At 36.1% G+C, this 17,562-nt stretch overlaps 1 protein-coding gene across 3 annotated transcripts in view; it reads right to left on the bottom strand.

The window, feature by feature from the left end:
* LOC145770733 (receptor-type tyrosine-protein phosphatase H-like) overlaps window positions 1-17,562 on the bottom strand; it is a 111,220-nt gene that overhangs the window by 40,788 nt on the left and 52,870 nt on the right. For all 3 annotated transcript variants that reach the window (XM_082582433.1, XM_082582434.1, XM_082582435.1), the window contains exons 11-13: window positions 13,332-13,619; window positions 8,592-8,755; window positions 1,826-1,952 (exon numbers count right to left, since the gene is read on the bottom strand). In XM_082582433.1, coding sequence (XP_082438559.1) covers window positions 1,826-1,952; window positions 8,592-8,755; window positions 13,332-13,619 — 579 coding nt within the window. The remainder of the gene's footprint in view (window positions 1-1,825; window positions 1,953-8,591; window positions 8,756-13,331; window positions 13,620-17,562) is intronic.

Below are 17,562 nucleotides of genomic sequence, written 5' to 3'. Positions count from 1 at the left end.
ATGCGAATTCACGAAGGAGGAATAGATCTGCTGACAAGCTTCAGCCAATCAGAGATATTTTCGAAGAATGGGGCTTGTATCTGCGTGATGCCTATACTCCAGGGCCTCATATGACGATTGACGAACAACTTGTTTGTTTTAGAGGAAGATGTCAGTTTCGGCAATACATTCCTTCAAAACCGGGAAAATATGGCATAAAAATTTGGGCAATATGTGAGGCCAACACTTCTTATGCGTGGAAGATGCGAGTATACACTGGAAAAAATACTACAGTTGGAAGAGAAGTCAACCAAGGCACCAGGGTCGTCAAGGATTTAGTCAAAGAAATCGAAAACTCTGCCAGAAACATTACCTGCGATAATTTTTTTACAAGTGTACCACTTGCACGTGATCTACTGCAAAAAAAGCTTACTCTTGTTGGAACCATCAGAAAAAACAAACCGGAGCTTCCTGAACAATTCACTGTTGCTAAAGGCCGTGAGATATCGTCCACCATCTTTGGATTCCAAAAGGACACAATGATTGCATCATACTGTCCAAAGAAAGGCCGTGTGGTAAATATGCTCTCAACCATGCATTTACTTCCTGAAATAGCTTCAAACTCTGCAGAGAAAAAGCCCGAAGTAATCTTGTATTACAACAGCACCAAAAGTGGAGTCGACACTCTTGACAGAATGATTAGAACATACACCTCCAAGAGAATGACGAGAAGATGGCCAGTAGCTTTATTCTACAGTATGATCGATGTCACTGCTGTCAATTCTTTTGTGATATGACAACAATTGCAAGGCGAAAATAGTATCAAATTTAACATGAAAAAGAGAAGAAAATTTTTGATCCAGCTAGGAAAGGAGCTTGCTGGATTACCAGCTTCAACATCAACAATACATCTAACTCCACAGCAACATAAAAGAAAGGCAACAGCTGTTGAAGATCAGGCACCAAGACCAAAGAAGGCCAGGTGCTATTTGTGCGAAAGAGAAAAAGACCGAAAATGCAAACAAACGTGTACTGCTTGCGAACTCAATGTTTGCCAAGAACATTCACAAATCATTTGCAATCAATGCCATAATAAATAAACTCACAATATTTCTTTTGAACTATCATGTAATATACGTTTGGATGCTTTTTTTAGCCAAATCTTTCAATAGTTTGACCATTATTCAACAACAATAAGTTAAATCAACCGCGTATCAGCTGGATTTGTGCATAGGCTACTGTATGACTTGTTCGTTAATTTATTGTATTTTTTGGTTTTTCTGCAGTGTTTATGAGTTATATCGTTTCCCATTGAGCTTTAATTTTATCATCGGAGCTGATTTTTTGTCTAAAACAAGTATTTAAAATTTGGGGTCTATTGGACCCCAACGGTAAAACTTGCATTTTTTTTTGTCGGTAGACAGAGGGTTAAACTAGATTTAAAATTTAATGCTATAAATGTAGAAGTCATACTTGTTAAAAAATGTCAAAACAAATGTAAAGTGTAATAAATTCAAATAAGAAAGGTTTGGTAGAGAGTTTGTCTTGTGGAACCATAGCCACACGAAGCCCAGCAACGCAATTAAATTTAGCATATTTAAGTTTATTACAGTAATATTTACAGAAGTCAAAAAAGAAAACTACATTGAAACAAATTACGAACGTTTTCGACATCACAAGATGCCCTCTTCAAAAATAAAAGTACTACATGATATTTCTGAAAAGAATATCTTGTGATGTCGAAACTGTTCGTAATTTGTTTCTATTGAGTTTTCCTTTTGGATTTCTGTAAATATTATGTAATAAACTTAAACATGCTAAATTTGATTCAATTCAAATAACTTGCCAGTTTTGATTCCACTGCGGATACTGGGCTCACTAGCTCCACCACCAGCATTGACAGCGCACACAGCAAGATAGTATGACATTCTTGCTGTGAAGCCAGTTCCGTCGCTTGTGTTGGTGAAGGTAAACTGGAATTAAAGATTAACAACCTAGTATTTAAATGCAAATTTAAACTTTCTTGCCATTCAAAGAGTCTGGCACAATTAGCAATGCTATGACATGACGATGCGACAAATCAAGGTATGGAGAGTTCTACCTAAATCATGTATATTTGCAGCTACTAAAATACCACACAATGCACTGAAGTAAGACTAATGAATGAACAGTAGTAGTAGCAGTAATAAAAAGCAAAAGCGACAAAGTAAATAAAAGTACGACAAAGTACAAATATTTTATTGGTCTAATCAAAACATCACTCAAAGAGTAGCCTCAGTTATCAGTAACACCTTTAATACGAAAAACACTTATGTGAAATCATGAGCATTCCAAGAACGTCATGCCCAAACAAATAAATGCAATTGACTTATTAGAGTTGTTTGATGGCGCCCGAGGTTTGTACACAACACTCCTTCTTTACAGTGGTTTTCTGTAAAACTAACTTATAGATATTTCTGATAAGAGTTATCTCTAGCAAGATATTAGTACTACAATTTAGTCCTAACATGCACGCCCACAATAATTTTTGTTGAAAACATTTGTGAAACACACTGTTTTTATATACATTCGGACTTTCAGTTGGCAACCGCAATCAAACAAAAAATATGAGCATGATAAGTGCTTGACAATCTAACTAGAGGCAACTCAATACTTCGCTTAAAATATTTTTATTTTATTTGATGTGTCTGCAATTGTGTTTTGAGGTATTTCATCAAGTGTATGGTGACAAGATTTATATGAAAACAGTGACAAAATGATAAGAATCCCTGGCATTTGTTGCATATTGTTCATTGATACTCATGAGACATCTTTAAAATTGGATACATAAGGCTAAGCTTCCAATTTATTTCAAAGTGCTTGTCTGGTACATAGTCCTTTTCAAAATCAGAGGCGATAAAACAAATTAAAGCACAAAAACTGTACGCCTTTATAACAAACTTTAGTATGAAAAGATGTGAGACTAATATCATGAACAAAATCAATTCATTGACTTAAACAAGCAGACAAAATATTTGTTTAAATCAAGAAGAAAACTTAAGGAAAATCACCTGCAAAATAAAGAAAAAGTCATCCTAATATTGGAAAGAATAAAGAATAGTAGGTAAATGCTATTAAAGAGATATCATTTTAAATGGAAACAAGTCGATTTGAAATTATGGTAATTGGTGATGGCACAGACTTATCTTTATTTTTTTTAATTAAAAATCTACCAATATTGTGCAGTGAATGCATTAATGTCAAAATTTAAAATCGGAGATACGTTTGCAAGCAGCAAGAAACGCAAGAAATAAAAGAAACACGGCAACAGTTAAGTGCAGCAATACCGGTAGCCCAATTATCAAATTAAAGTGATGCAGATATTGTTTCAAACTTCCAATTCACTCTCTGTTAACTCAAAAGAGGTTAGACCTACATAACCATATTGTAAAAACAGAAACAAACTTATTTGAAGTAATTGCTACTTCGAACGGATCATCCATTCCGCGTCGATCGAATCATCGATTCAATCATAGACCCACTCTTACCACCTGAGGAAGCAGATTTTTGTAACGACCAATCAATTGTGTAACAGGTCACTCGCATGAGTCAAGACATAGAAGAACGTTTTGAATTAAAGAAAAGGTTAGTGCCGTGTCTATTGATCTCACTGCAGCATATGACACAGTGTGGCACCGCGGCCTTGCCTGCAAACTTCTTCACCTTCTTCGCGACAGGCACATAGTCAGAATGATTATGGAGCTTGTCTACAACCGCACCTTTACCCTCACCAGACAAAGAAGCAGGTTGCGGACAAAGAAGCAGGACAAAACACCTCAAGAACGGCATGCCTCAGTGATCCGTCCTGGATCCATTCCTTTATAAAATTAACATCCATGATCTTCCACCAACGACATCTAAGCTGTATATCGATGCGACAACATGGCTATAGTGCCCATCGCTTTGGAGTGGTATCAAATAAAAAGAACTCTAACCCAGGACATGGCTAAAATGAAAGACTACATCCACAAGTCTAGACTCACTGAAGCTAAAACGGTTTCGACTGCTTTCCATCTGAACAACAGGAAAGAAAAGTGTGAGCTGAACATCAATGGAGACTTCCAGCCTAGGCTTGATGCACAAATGAGGTCTATTAGTAGCCTATCTGCGGCATTCAACTGTAGTGCAGAGAAACAGATCGCAGATCATATACTCTACCACTGCTCGACTTTTATTCTACAAAGAGCAGTTGAAGCGTTTAGAACGAAAAGTGACTAAGTCACATAATACTATTAAGGAGATATTGACATGTACAGTTTTCAATTGCATTGTAAAATCAAGATTTAAAAGATTTGTTTGTTTTTACCATATGTCAGTGTCTACAACCCCAACCTAGTTCTAATTGCACTATTAATTGATTTTTTTAGTTGAACTTGTCAAAAAATATTGATAATATTCTTTTTTGGACTTATGTACTTTTCTTGAAAATTGCTGGACTTAGGCACTTTTAGACACAAATGATGGACTTAAGCACTTTGGTGTAGAACTTGAGGCTGAATTTGAAGTAGGTCTGTGACTGGGTCCAGCTAATTCATCCGTGGGTAGGCCTAGTTGTTCTATAGGCCTAACAGAATTTGCCATCTCTTATTCCAGATACTACTGTAAAGTAAGCAATTTAAATATATTTCTTCAAACCTCGTACTAATATGACATTGGAATAATCTGCAAAGAATTATTTTGGGTTAGAAATATCTTGAAAAATTAGGCTGGTAGCACATAATAACTGTTACTGGTAATTAATGGGGTAAAAAACAAGTAAAGTACAGAGACTTCCCCACCTTCATTGGCAATGTACAGTAGAATAATAACTGGGTTAGGCCTACTAGACTACATAATTATATAGAAGTAAAGAAGACTGGTAGGTAGGCTAGGACCTTTACAGAATAAGTTATAAAAATAATAGTCCAATCTAATAGGCTACTTAATCTTAGGTTAAGTGTACTTCATTTCGTTATCTGCTGGCACCAACACTCCATCGAATAGCCTAATCATGTCCCATGAATATTGAAGTCTGCACTGCTAAACTTCTTGCAAACTGGACATGTGGACTGCTGAATTTGATTCGAAAGCAGTAGACCTATAAATACTACCGGTATTTGATCACTTATTTGCAAAATATCTACAATTAAAAGCTGATAAAAACACTACCGTTTTTAACACTACCAATGATCCTAATCCTTCACCTACCCTACCTAAACCAGAAGCAGTGTCCCAGTCTAAGTAACCGGTAACCAGCTAATGACTTTATATCCTCTAAAATGGAACCCGATCAAAAAGCAAAATAAAAATCATGTCACGTGGTTAAATGACTCGACGCTATTGGTCAGAACGGACTTAGCTACTTTTAGAAGAAAAAATTACCTTTCCGCTCAAAACCTGTATTCGAAAATGATGACTTAGCCACCTTCATACCAAAACATTTTTGTGTCTGATGACAAAGGACAATGAAAGCAATACGTTTTTGTACTTAACTCAATTCGAGTGAAAATGTGACTTAGTCACTTTTCGTTCTAAACGCTTCAGTTGGTCTAATATTCTAATAACACTGGAAGACTCTACCATAAAGTGACTGCTTGAGGAGTTCTAGGACATCTGAACCCTGTGAAATTTAGTCTAAAAACAACTTCTCATACACAAGAAGAAGGCTTTTTATCATTGGAAAAATCTAGATGAATATCTAAAAGTAAACAGAGTCTTGGCTGATATTGTCATCGGTTCCTTTTCAAACCATTTATAATATTAGTGAAACTTGGTATTGCTCAACAACATGGTTTCACTATTCATAAAGTAAATCCCTCGCCCCCACTGGTATTATTATTATCCATGAAAGAATGCTGTGCCTGCTGAGTGGTTGGATGTGTGTACGGAAGCTGAAGTGGATGCACTAATGATCAGCCAGGTAAGCCTTTTATAACATCTTCCATCTTGTATGAAACAAACAATATAAACTTGCAAGGTGTAACACCGGAGGTATGGTCCTTGAGCTTGGAGTGTTGGAGCTCAAAGCTTGGTGCGCAGAGACGCACAAAAATAGCCCGCGTCATGGGCAAATAATAATAATTTGGGTATCACTTTCAATTCTTTCTACACTTAGACTACCAAGAAATTTAAATACTCTCATTACATCAGATGCAACTAATGGTAGCACCAAACTAATATTAACATGGACAGTTTATTTAGGTTTTTTTAAGAATTGCAAGAATTGAAGGAACTGGGCCTTTGTAGAATGAAAATTTAAGATAAAGAAGCAAATTTTATCCAAATGATCTGAACTTTGATGTGTTTATTTTTATTTTTTCAAAACTGTATAGGCCATTGGACTGTATAGTTTGTTAAAACAGACAAAACATGCTGAAGCACACCAGCGACTGCACATTAGAGCAAAAGTTAATTTAATGAATGGCAATTAAATTGTACAAATTTGTGATTTTAAATTTTTGTTTTTATAGTTACATTGGTTTTGCAACAAATCTATTTATGTCGTTAATCTGATAAAACTGTGTATCCTGCTTTGTTTGACCAACATTAGGCAAGAGCACTCTGAGACACGTTTAAGTTTTCACAGAGATTAGCACATATTGAAGGTAACTTTCCGCATTTTCATAAATGTACATACTGTATAGCCTAAACTGTTTATTTAAAATGAGCAAGGCATTATCTCCTAATAATGTGTTTGTACTCTTGAAAAAACGACTAACTCTACCTTAAGGCTGCTGATGATTTAAGCAGTAAGCCCAGTGTAAAAGGGAAAGTCTTGACCCTTGAGACCAAAAGAGACCTCGAACAAAGACTTTCGGGCACTTTTGGATTGCACAAAATTATGAAATCACAACTTGTTTACAATCTTTTACGAAAGCCATTTTGAAAATCTGGCTGTCAGCAGCGACAGGAAAGTTAAATCAAAGGTTGTTTTTCGAAACAAAGTAAAATTAATCTTTGTAGAGTTGAAGTTCAGCTGCTGGTCACAGCATGATCCAAAAAACGAAGGCTCTTGTGCGGTGTTTAAAGTGTTATTACAAGCCCTTCATGTTCCATAGAGTCTTTAGGGATATCTTTTCAGCATTTGCGTAACACAGTTAGCTTTTTTGCAATGGCAGCTATATGGGAGACTTTGGACAATACTTTGGAGACTTCGGACTTCTGTCCCACGTCTCTCACACATGGCATGTTATTTTACTGAAAGAAAGTTATTAATTTTTTCTTGCAATTTTAGATATAAAATTGGTAGAAAATATTTTCGTAAGAAGCAAGTTGCCGGCGTCAGCGCAGATGCAATGAAATCTGTGAAGAAAAAAGTTGTAAAGATAAAATTTCGATTCGTGATGCTGCCAGAATGTTTTGTCTGAATCGATCGACACTTTCAAACTATATACGAAGGTGCAAAAAAAGCGGCATGTCCATGGAAGCAAATCAATTTCAACCAAATTTCAGAAAAATTGAAGTGTTTAGTGAACAAGAAGAAAATTACTGGCAGAATACTTTATTCAATGCACAATGCAGTAGAATGTTTTGTGGCGTCACCAAAATGTAGTAAGTAAAATGGCATTCGAGTATGCTGGCGCAAATTCTAAAGCTGTCCTCAAATCTGGGGTAGGTAAAGAAATGGCATGCCGTGATTGGTTTTATGGTATCATGGAGCGCAATCCTACAGTGGCTCGGAGAAAACCTGAAGCAACTAGCCTTGCTCGCATATCCAGTTTCAACTGTGAAGGAGTTCCAAGGCAAGCTGGAGTCAATGCACCAGAAGCACAACCAGAAGCTTTGCAGCGTCAGACATATTTAACTTAGATGAAGTAAGTAGGCTAATAGTTTATTTTGTTTGCTAATAGTTTATTTTGTTTGCTGTTATGAAGCAGCCATTGAACTATTCCATGCAGTAATTGTGGAAAACACTGATTATTCAGATGGCGATCAACATAATTTCTAAATAAATTCTTTCTTTCGGTCTATATTGTCTCCATGGATAACCTTCGATAAAAACACGCTCACCACATTTCTCCAATTTTTTATTGCAGACTGGAGTAACTGCAGTCCCGAAACTACAGTGAGTGTTGAGCGAAAATGGACGTTATCAGGTTGGGCAAGTTACATCAAGACAGCGAGGTAAAACCATCAATCAAGTTGGTATTGTTTCAGCAAGCGGAGCTGCTCTCACTCCTATTTAAGTATTTCCGCTGGTCAAAAAAAAACATCTTGCATGCTGGCTGGACTTTCTGATAGACCACTGGCCTTCGCACACAAACCATACTGGATGACTGGGGAAAGCTTTTTTAAAGTGTTGCAGTTTTTACAGTGAATACTTCTGTTATTGTTATCCTTTTTTCGCTAAAAAATATTTAACAAATTGGGCAACTGAGCTTCCTCCAGAAATTGTTAGAAATGCGAGAAATGAAAAAAAAAATCGAAAAATTGTCGATAAGTCACGACTTTCCCTTATGCCCAGCAAGCTATAACAACCATGAGAACGATTGTTAGATGAATGTTTTATTTCCTAGACATTCAATGGAATGCCACATATTGAATGTTATGGAAATCAGAAAACATTTAACTTGTTACAAGTTATACTTCTGTACCTTGCCATCAGGTGATGTTGCATCTTCACCTTTGCTGCAATTTATCGCCTCCAGTGTTCGTTCAGCTACAACTTTGTATGTTAAACCAGGTTCGTCATTCCACGTGGTTGCAATCGATGTTGAATAGATTGAAACAACACTAAAAGATGTCGGCATTTCAGGCTCTATCAAATTAATAAATAGAAGCTAATGGATAAAGAAATGAATGAGCTTTAAATAAACATTTGTAAAGTTGCATCAAAAGACTTTAACTACATCTGAAAAAAAAAATAAAACTATAAAAGCATTAAATTTTTAGAGCTTCGGTAGAGAGTTTGTCTTGTTGAACCATAGGCATACGAAGCCGAGCAACGTGATCAAGTTTAACATTTTCAAGTTTATTACATTTACATAAACATAAAACTACGCAACAAATTAAGTATCGAACGTTTTCGACATCACAAGATGTCCTCTTCAGGAATAATATACATACAAATTAACTACATCTGAAAAAAATACAATGGTTAACTAAATCTATAAACAGAACTGTTGTGCTGGTTCTTTTTCTGTTTATAGATTTTGCAACATTCGATTACAGAGCATACAGAGCAACCCCTCCTGAGCTAACAAGCTATGAAAACACCAAAAGTTATGCTGACACAAAATAGCTGGGGTAGACTACTATTCGGTGAGTCCGATTCGGTGAGTTCCTAACCTCTAACCCCTAACTCTAAAACGGCAATGATAATTAGGCTACGCTACCCAATAATTCAAAAAAAAAATTTGAAAAAATCACCGAATAGGGATCGGACTAACCGAATTGGACTCACCTAATCGGACTCACAGAAACGGGCCATTCCGAAATAGCTGACATTGACACTAAATTCTGACACTGAAATTATGCTGACACTGACACTTAACAACAATATAAACTCGAACAAGTACTTTATGCAGTACAGTGCAGTTAGAGAAGCATAGTATAATATGTCCCATGTTATTTCATTTATCTCATAAACATTTTTCTCGGTATTTATGTATTTAATGATACGGATAAAATGAAAGAAAATGTGTATATATTATTTGTTGTTGTAAGTGGTGTCACCGAGCATCACAGGGGGGAGTGGGCTGTGTGTCGTGGCCTATAGTAATTTGCAATGTTGTTGCACTCAGTGTCGATGGCTGTTGATTGTCTTGAATAGCTTGAGACGGTGAGGTGGAGTTATCAATTGTTTTAATGATGTTACTCGTGAACTGACTATGTCTGCCTAGTTGTATAAAAATTAAAGTTCATATAAACTGCAGTTTGTGAAAGTGATTATACTTTTTAACCCTATCTGTAGGGACACGGGGCTTTATGAGGATGCCCCACTCTAGTAGTAAAATATTTCACAAAAGGAAATATGCTAGAAATGTGAAATTTTGTGACTTTTAGTTTGTATTTTTTTGAAATTTTCTAAACCTAAACTGGTTATTTTTCTACCTTCCTACACTTCACAATAAGCATTTCGTCTCAGCTAGCTAGACATTTTCGTGCAATGCTAGTTATATATATATTAATGTTAGTGCAATATAAATGTTAGTGCAGCGGTTCTCAACCAGTGGGCCATGGCTCACTGGTGGGTCATAGAGGCATTTTGAGGTGGGCCACAGACTTGTTTAAAAAACTGAGAGATTTATTGAAACATTTTGTTTCATTTTTGACAGTAGCCTATAGTCAATTTTACACTTGTGTACTTGTTTAGAAACAATGAATGATGCTGCTGATTTCAACTACAAAGTGGCAATCATCAAATTTTTTATTGCAACACAAAGTTTTACATCAACTCAGTTTTTACAACACTTTTTGATGTATATAATAAACTAGTTTGTGACAATTAAGCCATCTTAAAAAGCGGCAGCCTACTTGATTTTATTGCAGATCCGCTTTTTAGTACGTGCAGCATTTTATTTTGGGGAGGAATTGACAATACTTGAGGCTTTAAGTTTGATAAAAATTACATTCAGTATGGATTTACATCAATTTTTGATAACAGAGAAGAAAAGGGACAATGTGTAATTGTGTATTATGTTATAAAGTTCTAGTCATCATTCATTGAGCCATCAAAATTGTAATTTCACCTGGAAAAAGTTTATCTAAATTACAAAGATAAAGATGTTTGATAATGATTAAAAAACGGTCACCAAAGCAAAAAAAAAAAGAATTGCAAATAATTATTGATCTGAATAAATAATCATGTTTTAAACATTGCAAATGTGTTCTTGTTTGGTGCCTCAATGTACCTAACGCATTAAAGGCAAAATATTGAAAACAGAAATTAAATTAAAGAACTTTAAAATAAACATGTCCGTTTTGCCCCGCCTTCCCCGACGAAAGAAAATAGTGTGAAGCGTCAGCGCTTGGATTCAACAGGGGGATTCCAGCAACATTCCAACTTGAAGTGGAAGATGATATGCGTTGTGCGCTATCTTCAACCCTTCCAAAAATTTACATGTTGGTTAATAATGTTCAGGACTCAGGAGCAAGCATCTCACTATTGGTCGGTTGAATAAATAATCTGTTTTGAAGTATGTTCTGCTGCTTTTTGTTTATAAACCTATTTTGTAGTTTTATACTTTCATAAAACTTTATGGGCCATAGAATTTTTATGCAGAGAAAAAAGGGCCACGAAAGAAAAAAGTTTGAGAACCACTGTATTAGTGCAATTACTTTGAAATCTAAAAACGCCAAAAAAGGGTTTATATTTATGAGAAAAAGTAACTTTTTGTTTATTTTAGCATTACTTTATGTTATAATTCAAAAATTTCAATTTTGAAGCTATTTTTTGGAAATTAGAATAAAAACAGACTTTCTGACGTTTTTTCACCTAAAACAATTTATTTTAAAAAATTTGTTGGGTAAAAATTTAATTTCTAGTATATGAACAATACACATAGCTATTATCTTGTAAAATATTTTGGCTCTGTAATTTTCATAGCTCAAGTTATTAGCGACTATCTAGCACGGGGCTAAGATAGCCCGTGGCGTGCTTTTCGCGTACGAAAACAGCTCGTATTAAGATAGGGTTAATAAATTGCTACTATTGCTGTTACTTGACAGGCAGCACCTCGACTAGGAAATCACAAGGTTATTCGGTGCTGCAAGTCCTTTCTCCATTATATATGTGTTTTATTGATGCGTAACTACTCGATTCTTCTCGTGTTGAAAGGACAAGTAAAGAAACATCTCTCTCTTTCTATTATATAATCATTCGGTTTGCATCTCAACTTCTCGACACATTGTGGCGTTTCATGAAGATCACTTCGACCTCATGCTGTCATGGAGAGACTGCTGGAAAACATCTTACGCACTGTTTTTATTAAAATTCAGTAACTTCAGATGCTCTCCCATTCTTATTTCAATGCAAATGCTCTCGCCACTATCTCGTGATGTGCTTCTGTCCAATCTGCTTGGGTACTTCTCTGAGCAATTAATTTTACCTCTCAAACACTTGAACTGTTGTGCTGCGCATTTTTTTTCAGTTATTATTTTGTGTGAGCAAGTTAAGCAGTCTCTCAAATGTTTAGATTTGACCATATTTTTTGTTGCGATGCTGTATGATTCTTTAGTATTTATTTAAAGTATTTTTCTTACATGCTTGAAAAGGGCTGTATGACGAGCCGAAAACGTTCGCTTGTTGTTTTCATAATGTTAAATGTAGTGTTGTCGCTGAGTTATGTTTGTATATGATTTACAAAAGTAACATCTCTACCGAAAGTGTACTAAATAATGTTGTCAGTAAAATCCAAGTGATGTATTTTTTTGTTCTTGAACCTCTTTTAGGAAATTTTTTTTCTTGACTAAATTAATGCTAACTTGTTCGTCCATAAAGTAATCTTTGCCCAGTACCTTACTGTAGACGATACTTTGTTTAGTATTGTCAGCATAACCTGATTTTCTCCAACTTCAACAACCATACAAACACACAACGCAAGACCCAGTAATCTGGATTCATTATAAATCCATTGTTAGGACATAAACAGATTTGTAAGCTCTGCGTTGTTGCCTCAAGAATTCTCTTAATTTTGAAGCAGTTGCGATGAGTTAGATCGCGATTTGGCATAATCACCTGTTCTCAATATTCCCGTATAGGAACATTATAAAATAATATAAAACAACTACGTTAAAATTTTTGCACAGACATAAAAATAGGTAGGCATGTATTCAAAGTGGTATCTAGTTATAGAAACAATAACAACTACTTTTATAAAACAAATGAATCATTTTCAACGATTGGTTGTTAACAGCAAGAAGTTGAGCCAACGTTGTGCTCTTCGTGCATTGACAAAATAAACTTAAATATTGACAATTTTATGTTTCATGTTTGTAAACTTTTGGTGTTCCAAATTTCATTTCAAAAAACTCTGATGCGAAAAGTTAGTTGTTAATCGTTTGTCGCGTTTGTCGCTGTTGGCATTTGGTCGTGACTCAACGTTTTGCCAAAAGATATTAAATAAACAAAAGAAATAAAAAATGATAAATAAAACAAAAACAGTGGACAAAGTGAGACGAGTGAATGATTTATAAAGTAACCAGACTCGTTCTCGACTAACGACAATGTCTTGAAGTTGATTTTTTCCAACAATGGCTTTTCAATGATTATCAACTGGTTGATGCATTTTATTAACAGCCTCAGTTTTTACCATGTCCGAGAGCAAAATTGTAGGTGAGTTGTTTGTCAACAAGATGTACAACAAAAACAATACAAACTATTTGTGACTCACTTGTTGTTTCAGTTGTTGATAAACTTTTATCACTTGTTTTCTTTGTATTGTTCGTAACAGAAACAACACTGATCGTGTATTCAATGTTGGATTGGAGTCCAGTGATTGTTATACTTTTAGTGTGGTCAGGTGTTGTAGCTTCTTTTTCATCAGTGTCATCAGTTGGTTTATAATACACGGTATATTGTATGACGGGATCTTTATTAATTGCATCACCATCATCCCATTCAACAAATGTTTCATTTGCTGTTGTCTTTGATGTTCTCACGTTTGCTGGTGGTGGAGGTCCTGTGAAATACACAAAATGCAAACACTCAAAAGAAGCCTTTATACAATTTTAGTATAATTTCGTATCTACAGCAAACAATGAAAATTCATGCACGCTACAACATGCATTTTTAGAAGCTTTCTTACACAGACAGTCTGTCTATTTTATATGCTTTGCCTTGTATTAGATTTTGTAAAAGTCCAAAATAATTGGAATGTTTGGTTAATCTATGTCAGGGGTGTCCAACCTTTTTGGCCAAAGGGCCACATGTAGTTTACGAATGGTTGCACGGGCCACTTGAGTATTTACTGCTAATTTGTAATCTTAAAATTGTCTGATAATTTCTAATAAAAACCTTCACACCCAAATTCTAATCTTAGAAATGTGTTTGTACATTTTATGGGTTATAAAAGAAGAGTGAAGTTGGTTTTAAAGTGGTTTAAGGTTTTTAGTTGAAAGCAAGCCAGCAGCAAAGCGTAAAAAATGTCAAATTGGCAATTGACAATTCTGATGTTGCCGGAACAGCGGAGTTGCGCGTCCCGTAATGTATTGTCCGGCTGTCCCAAAGTTTATCCACGAAAAACTTGCTCGCACAAGTAAGTGCTGCCGAATAATGATGTCACGAAAACTGCCAATCTATAAATCCTCTGATCTTTTTCTTAGGAAACAATTTTTTTTGTAAAATTCTAGCAATAGAAAGTTTTGAACTTCTCTCGCTAAAAGCAAGAAATATTGCAGATTGACTGACTCTTGAAGCACCAGTACTATTGTGTGGAAAAATAACAATGTGGAAAATGTGATGCGTAACAATGTGCATTGTGATACAATAAAATTAACATGAACAGTTGCGCACCCCATGCACTGGGGATTATAGAGTAATACTAATAGAGAAAGAAAGCAAACAATAAATGCCAATTTGTCGAAATGTAAGTTCGCCATAAATTACGTTGGCGATTGAGTTGATTATATAATACAGGGGTTTGCAACCTTTATTACAGGAGGGCCATATATAAATATCTGGGTGAAACCGCGGGCCGCACATTTATTTAACAATTTAACATATTATGCTTTATAGTAGTTGCAGGCACAAAAGAGTAGTTTGCTTGTTATTCATGTTATTCTTATGGCATTATTAGAGGTTATTCCTTGCAGAAATAATAAGATAAGACGCATAAATTTCTGAAGAAAACTGCTAACTTATTCAAATTTATTGTCACACCGACTACGAGTTCAGTGAGAAATTTGCAGCTGGTTTCTTTTCCCGACGACTTTTTTCAAATTTACTTTAATGGAAGTGCTCGCAATTCGAAGTCCATTTTCCAGGTGTTCGCCTGTCAGAACCGATCGATAGGGATATTTTATGACGCCAATTTTAGAAAAAAGTTGTTCGCACAAATAGACTACGTTGAGTCAAAAAGAGCCATTTTGAAGTCATGAATTTTTTCAAATGTGGAAAGTCATCTTGGTTGAGATGTTTTCGGTAAAAATCAAAAAATGCACGACTTCTTTCAGCAGTTCATAAAATCGTTGCAACATGCAGCCCTTGCTTAACCAACGCACCTCGGTAAAGTACAGTAGATCTTTATGTGCCGTGTTGAGATCATCCAGAAACTTTTGAAACTGACGATGGTTGAGCCCTCGTGCTCGAATGAAATTACTGCCGTAATAACCGGATTCAAGACGTGTTTGAACTTCAAGGATTTTGCGCACAGGTTTTTCTAGTGAATGATAACTTGCAATAAAAAAATTGCTATGTCATCATTGATTTTTCTCTCCCTCAAGGCAGACTTCAAGAGACCTATGAATCCAATGCTAGTTCCGGACATGGATCAAGCACCATGAGTTGCGATTCCGCATAAGCTGGACAAGTCCAGTTCGAACTTGTCAAAAGCATCAATTACTTCAGTAAAAATGTCAGCACCAGTAACTTGTCGTGCCTTTCATTGACTGTAGTGACAGAAACTCTTCCGTTTCGTTCAAGTCTTTGTCCACTCCTTTTACAAATATGGCCAACTGTGCTATCCTTCTGGTCCGTATTTTCATCGATCGCAAAACTCCATGAAACAAAGTTCTTCACCTTATCTCTGAGAGTGTCACTAATATCACAAGCAAAATCATCTATAGCCTACGCCTCGCTATCGTCCACCGTGACAGACTTATTTTCTCGAACTCACTCTTCATTTTAGGGCACATTTCTTCTGCGACATCGATAAGACACTGCTTCACAAAAATACAGTCAGAATGCGGTTTCATAGTTCAGCTATTCTCTGTGCAAGCTGTGCCTCTAATCTACTGACGTTCCAAATAATTAAATACAATCGGATGAGCGGTGGCCGGTGGGAGATTTCTAAAATAGTTAAGAGAAGGTGCGAAATGTACAATAATCCACTCTATAATGAATTGTTCGCACGTGCCAGACTAAACTAAATTATAAACACGTTTTGCGGGCGGAACACAATTCAAAATTAGCACATCTTCGCGCAGGGATATCTAAAGAAGGGGATACGAAGGCTTTTATTTCGTCTGACAATAGAAGGGCTTTTGTTTATCGTAAATAATCTGTGTTTATCATAAAATGACAATTGGCACCGATAGTAGTTTAATAATTTTTTATATGATAACGTGCATTGCGCTATTAGCATCAGGCCTGGATATTTACAGCATGCTCATGGTTGCTTGTTAATTCAACTACCCATATACTTGCTTTACATCTAGCCTACTGCAAAGGCTTTGTTAAAAAAACAGCTTACTGGTAATTTTTCAACTGTCTTTTTAAACAATTATTCTTTAAATATGCTCTACCTAACATTTGCTAACTGTCTTCTGTAGCTCATTGTACCAGCTGCACTACAAAACTTTCTACGATTTTAAAAAGAACCACATGTTTAAAGCACTACAAACTACCGCCCTAGTAGTGTCATGAGAATAAGGCAATCGCTGCGAGCCTTCATATCCCCTTCTCTAGATATCCCTGTCTTCGCGGGCCACACAATTTTTCTTCGCGGGCCACATTTGGCCCGCAGGCCGCAGGTTGCACACCCCTGATATAATATATGTCACTTCGAAAAATATCACGCGGGCCACTCAGAACCTTCTCGCGCGCCACATGTGGCCCGCGGGCCACGGGTTGGACGCCCCTGATCTAAGGTTGGACGGGCCACGGGTTGGACGCCCCGTAAGTGAACAAATATGGATTACAAAAAAGCTCAAAGTAATATATCATGCTAGAAAAAGTTTCGAAAACTAAACTATTTTATCAACAGTGCAACTCAGCTAGAATGTTTTTGAACTATTTTATTACTCTACTACTAGTTCATGAAGTGATGGGATGGTAGGATGGCGCAGCAGGTAAGACGCTCGCTTTCCATTCATGCAATCCTGGTTCGACTCCCCGCTTATGCTAGTTGTTGACAAACACCGCTCACCTCTACCCAGGGTGGAATAAATTGGGTGGGCATAATTACTGAAGGAAAGGCGTCCAAGAGAGACGAACTGGCCATCCTACTCTCGTTAGTGCCTAGATCCAAAACTAAGTAGTAGTTACTGAATTAAAGGCGGCCGAGAGAAAGGATCTGGCCACTAGGGTGGATTGAAAAAACTTTTTATAAATTCTTTATTAGCTTGGGGTTGGAAAACTTGCCAATTACTACTAAAACTAATTGTGCAAAATTGGAATGTAATCTGACGAGAGCTTGATCTGCCACCAGCCACTTGTAAATTTACCATTGGGCCATTCCGTGTCAATTCACACAGTCAAGAAATTCAACCTCTTAAATTTTACTTAAATTTTACACACCTTTTCACTATCTTATATGATGAACATCTGCAAATGTGAGTGAAATTTATTAAGAAACACGAGAGTTATAAAGCATTTAGTTTGGGGGAGTTTGCCGAGGGGCACAATTTTTTTTATTTTTTAGCCATGTTTGAGGCCCTACTACTGCTTAAGTAAATTAAGTGAGA

Source organism: Aplidium turbinatum, chromosome 5 (genome assembly GCF_918807975.1).
Source record: "Aplidium turbinatum chromosome 5, kaAplTurb1.1, whole genome shotgun sequence".
Lineage (NCBI taxonomy): Eukaryota > Metazoa > Chordata > Ascidiacea > Aplousobranchia > Polyclinidae > Aplidium > Aplidium turbinatum.
Note: the sequence above shows the minus strand (reverse complement) of the source record. Positions and strands in the feature narration are given on the sequence as shown.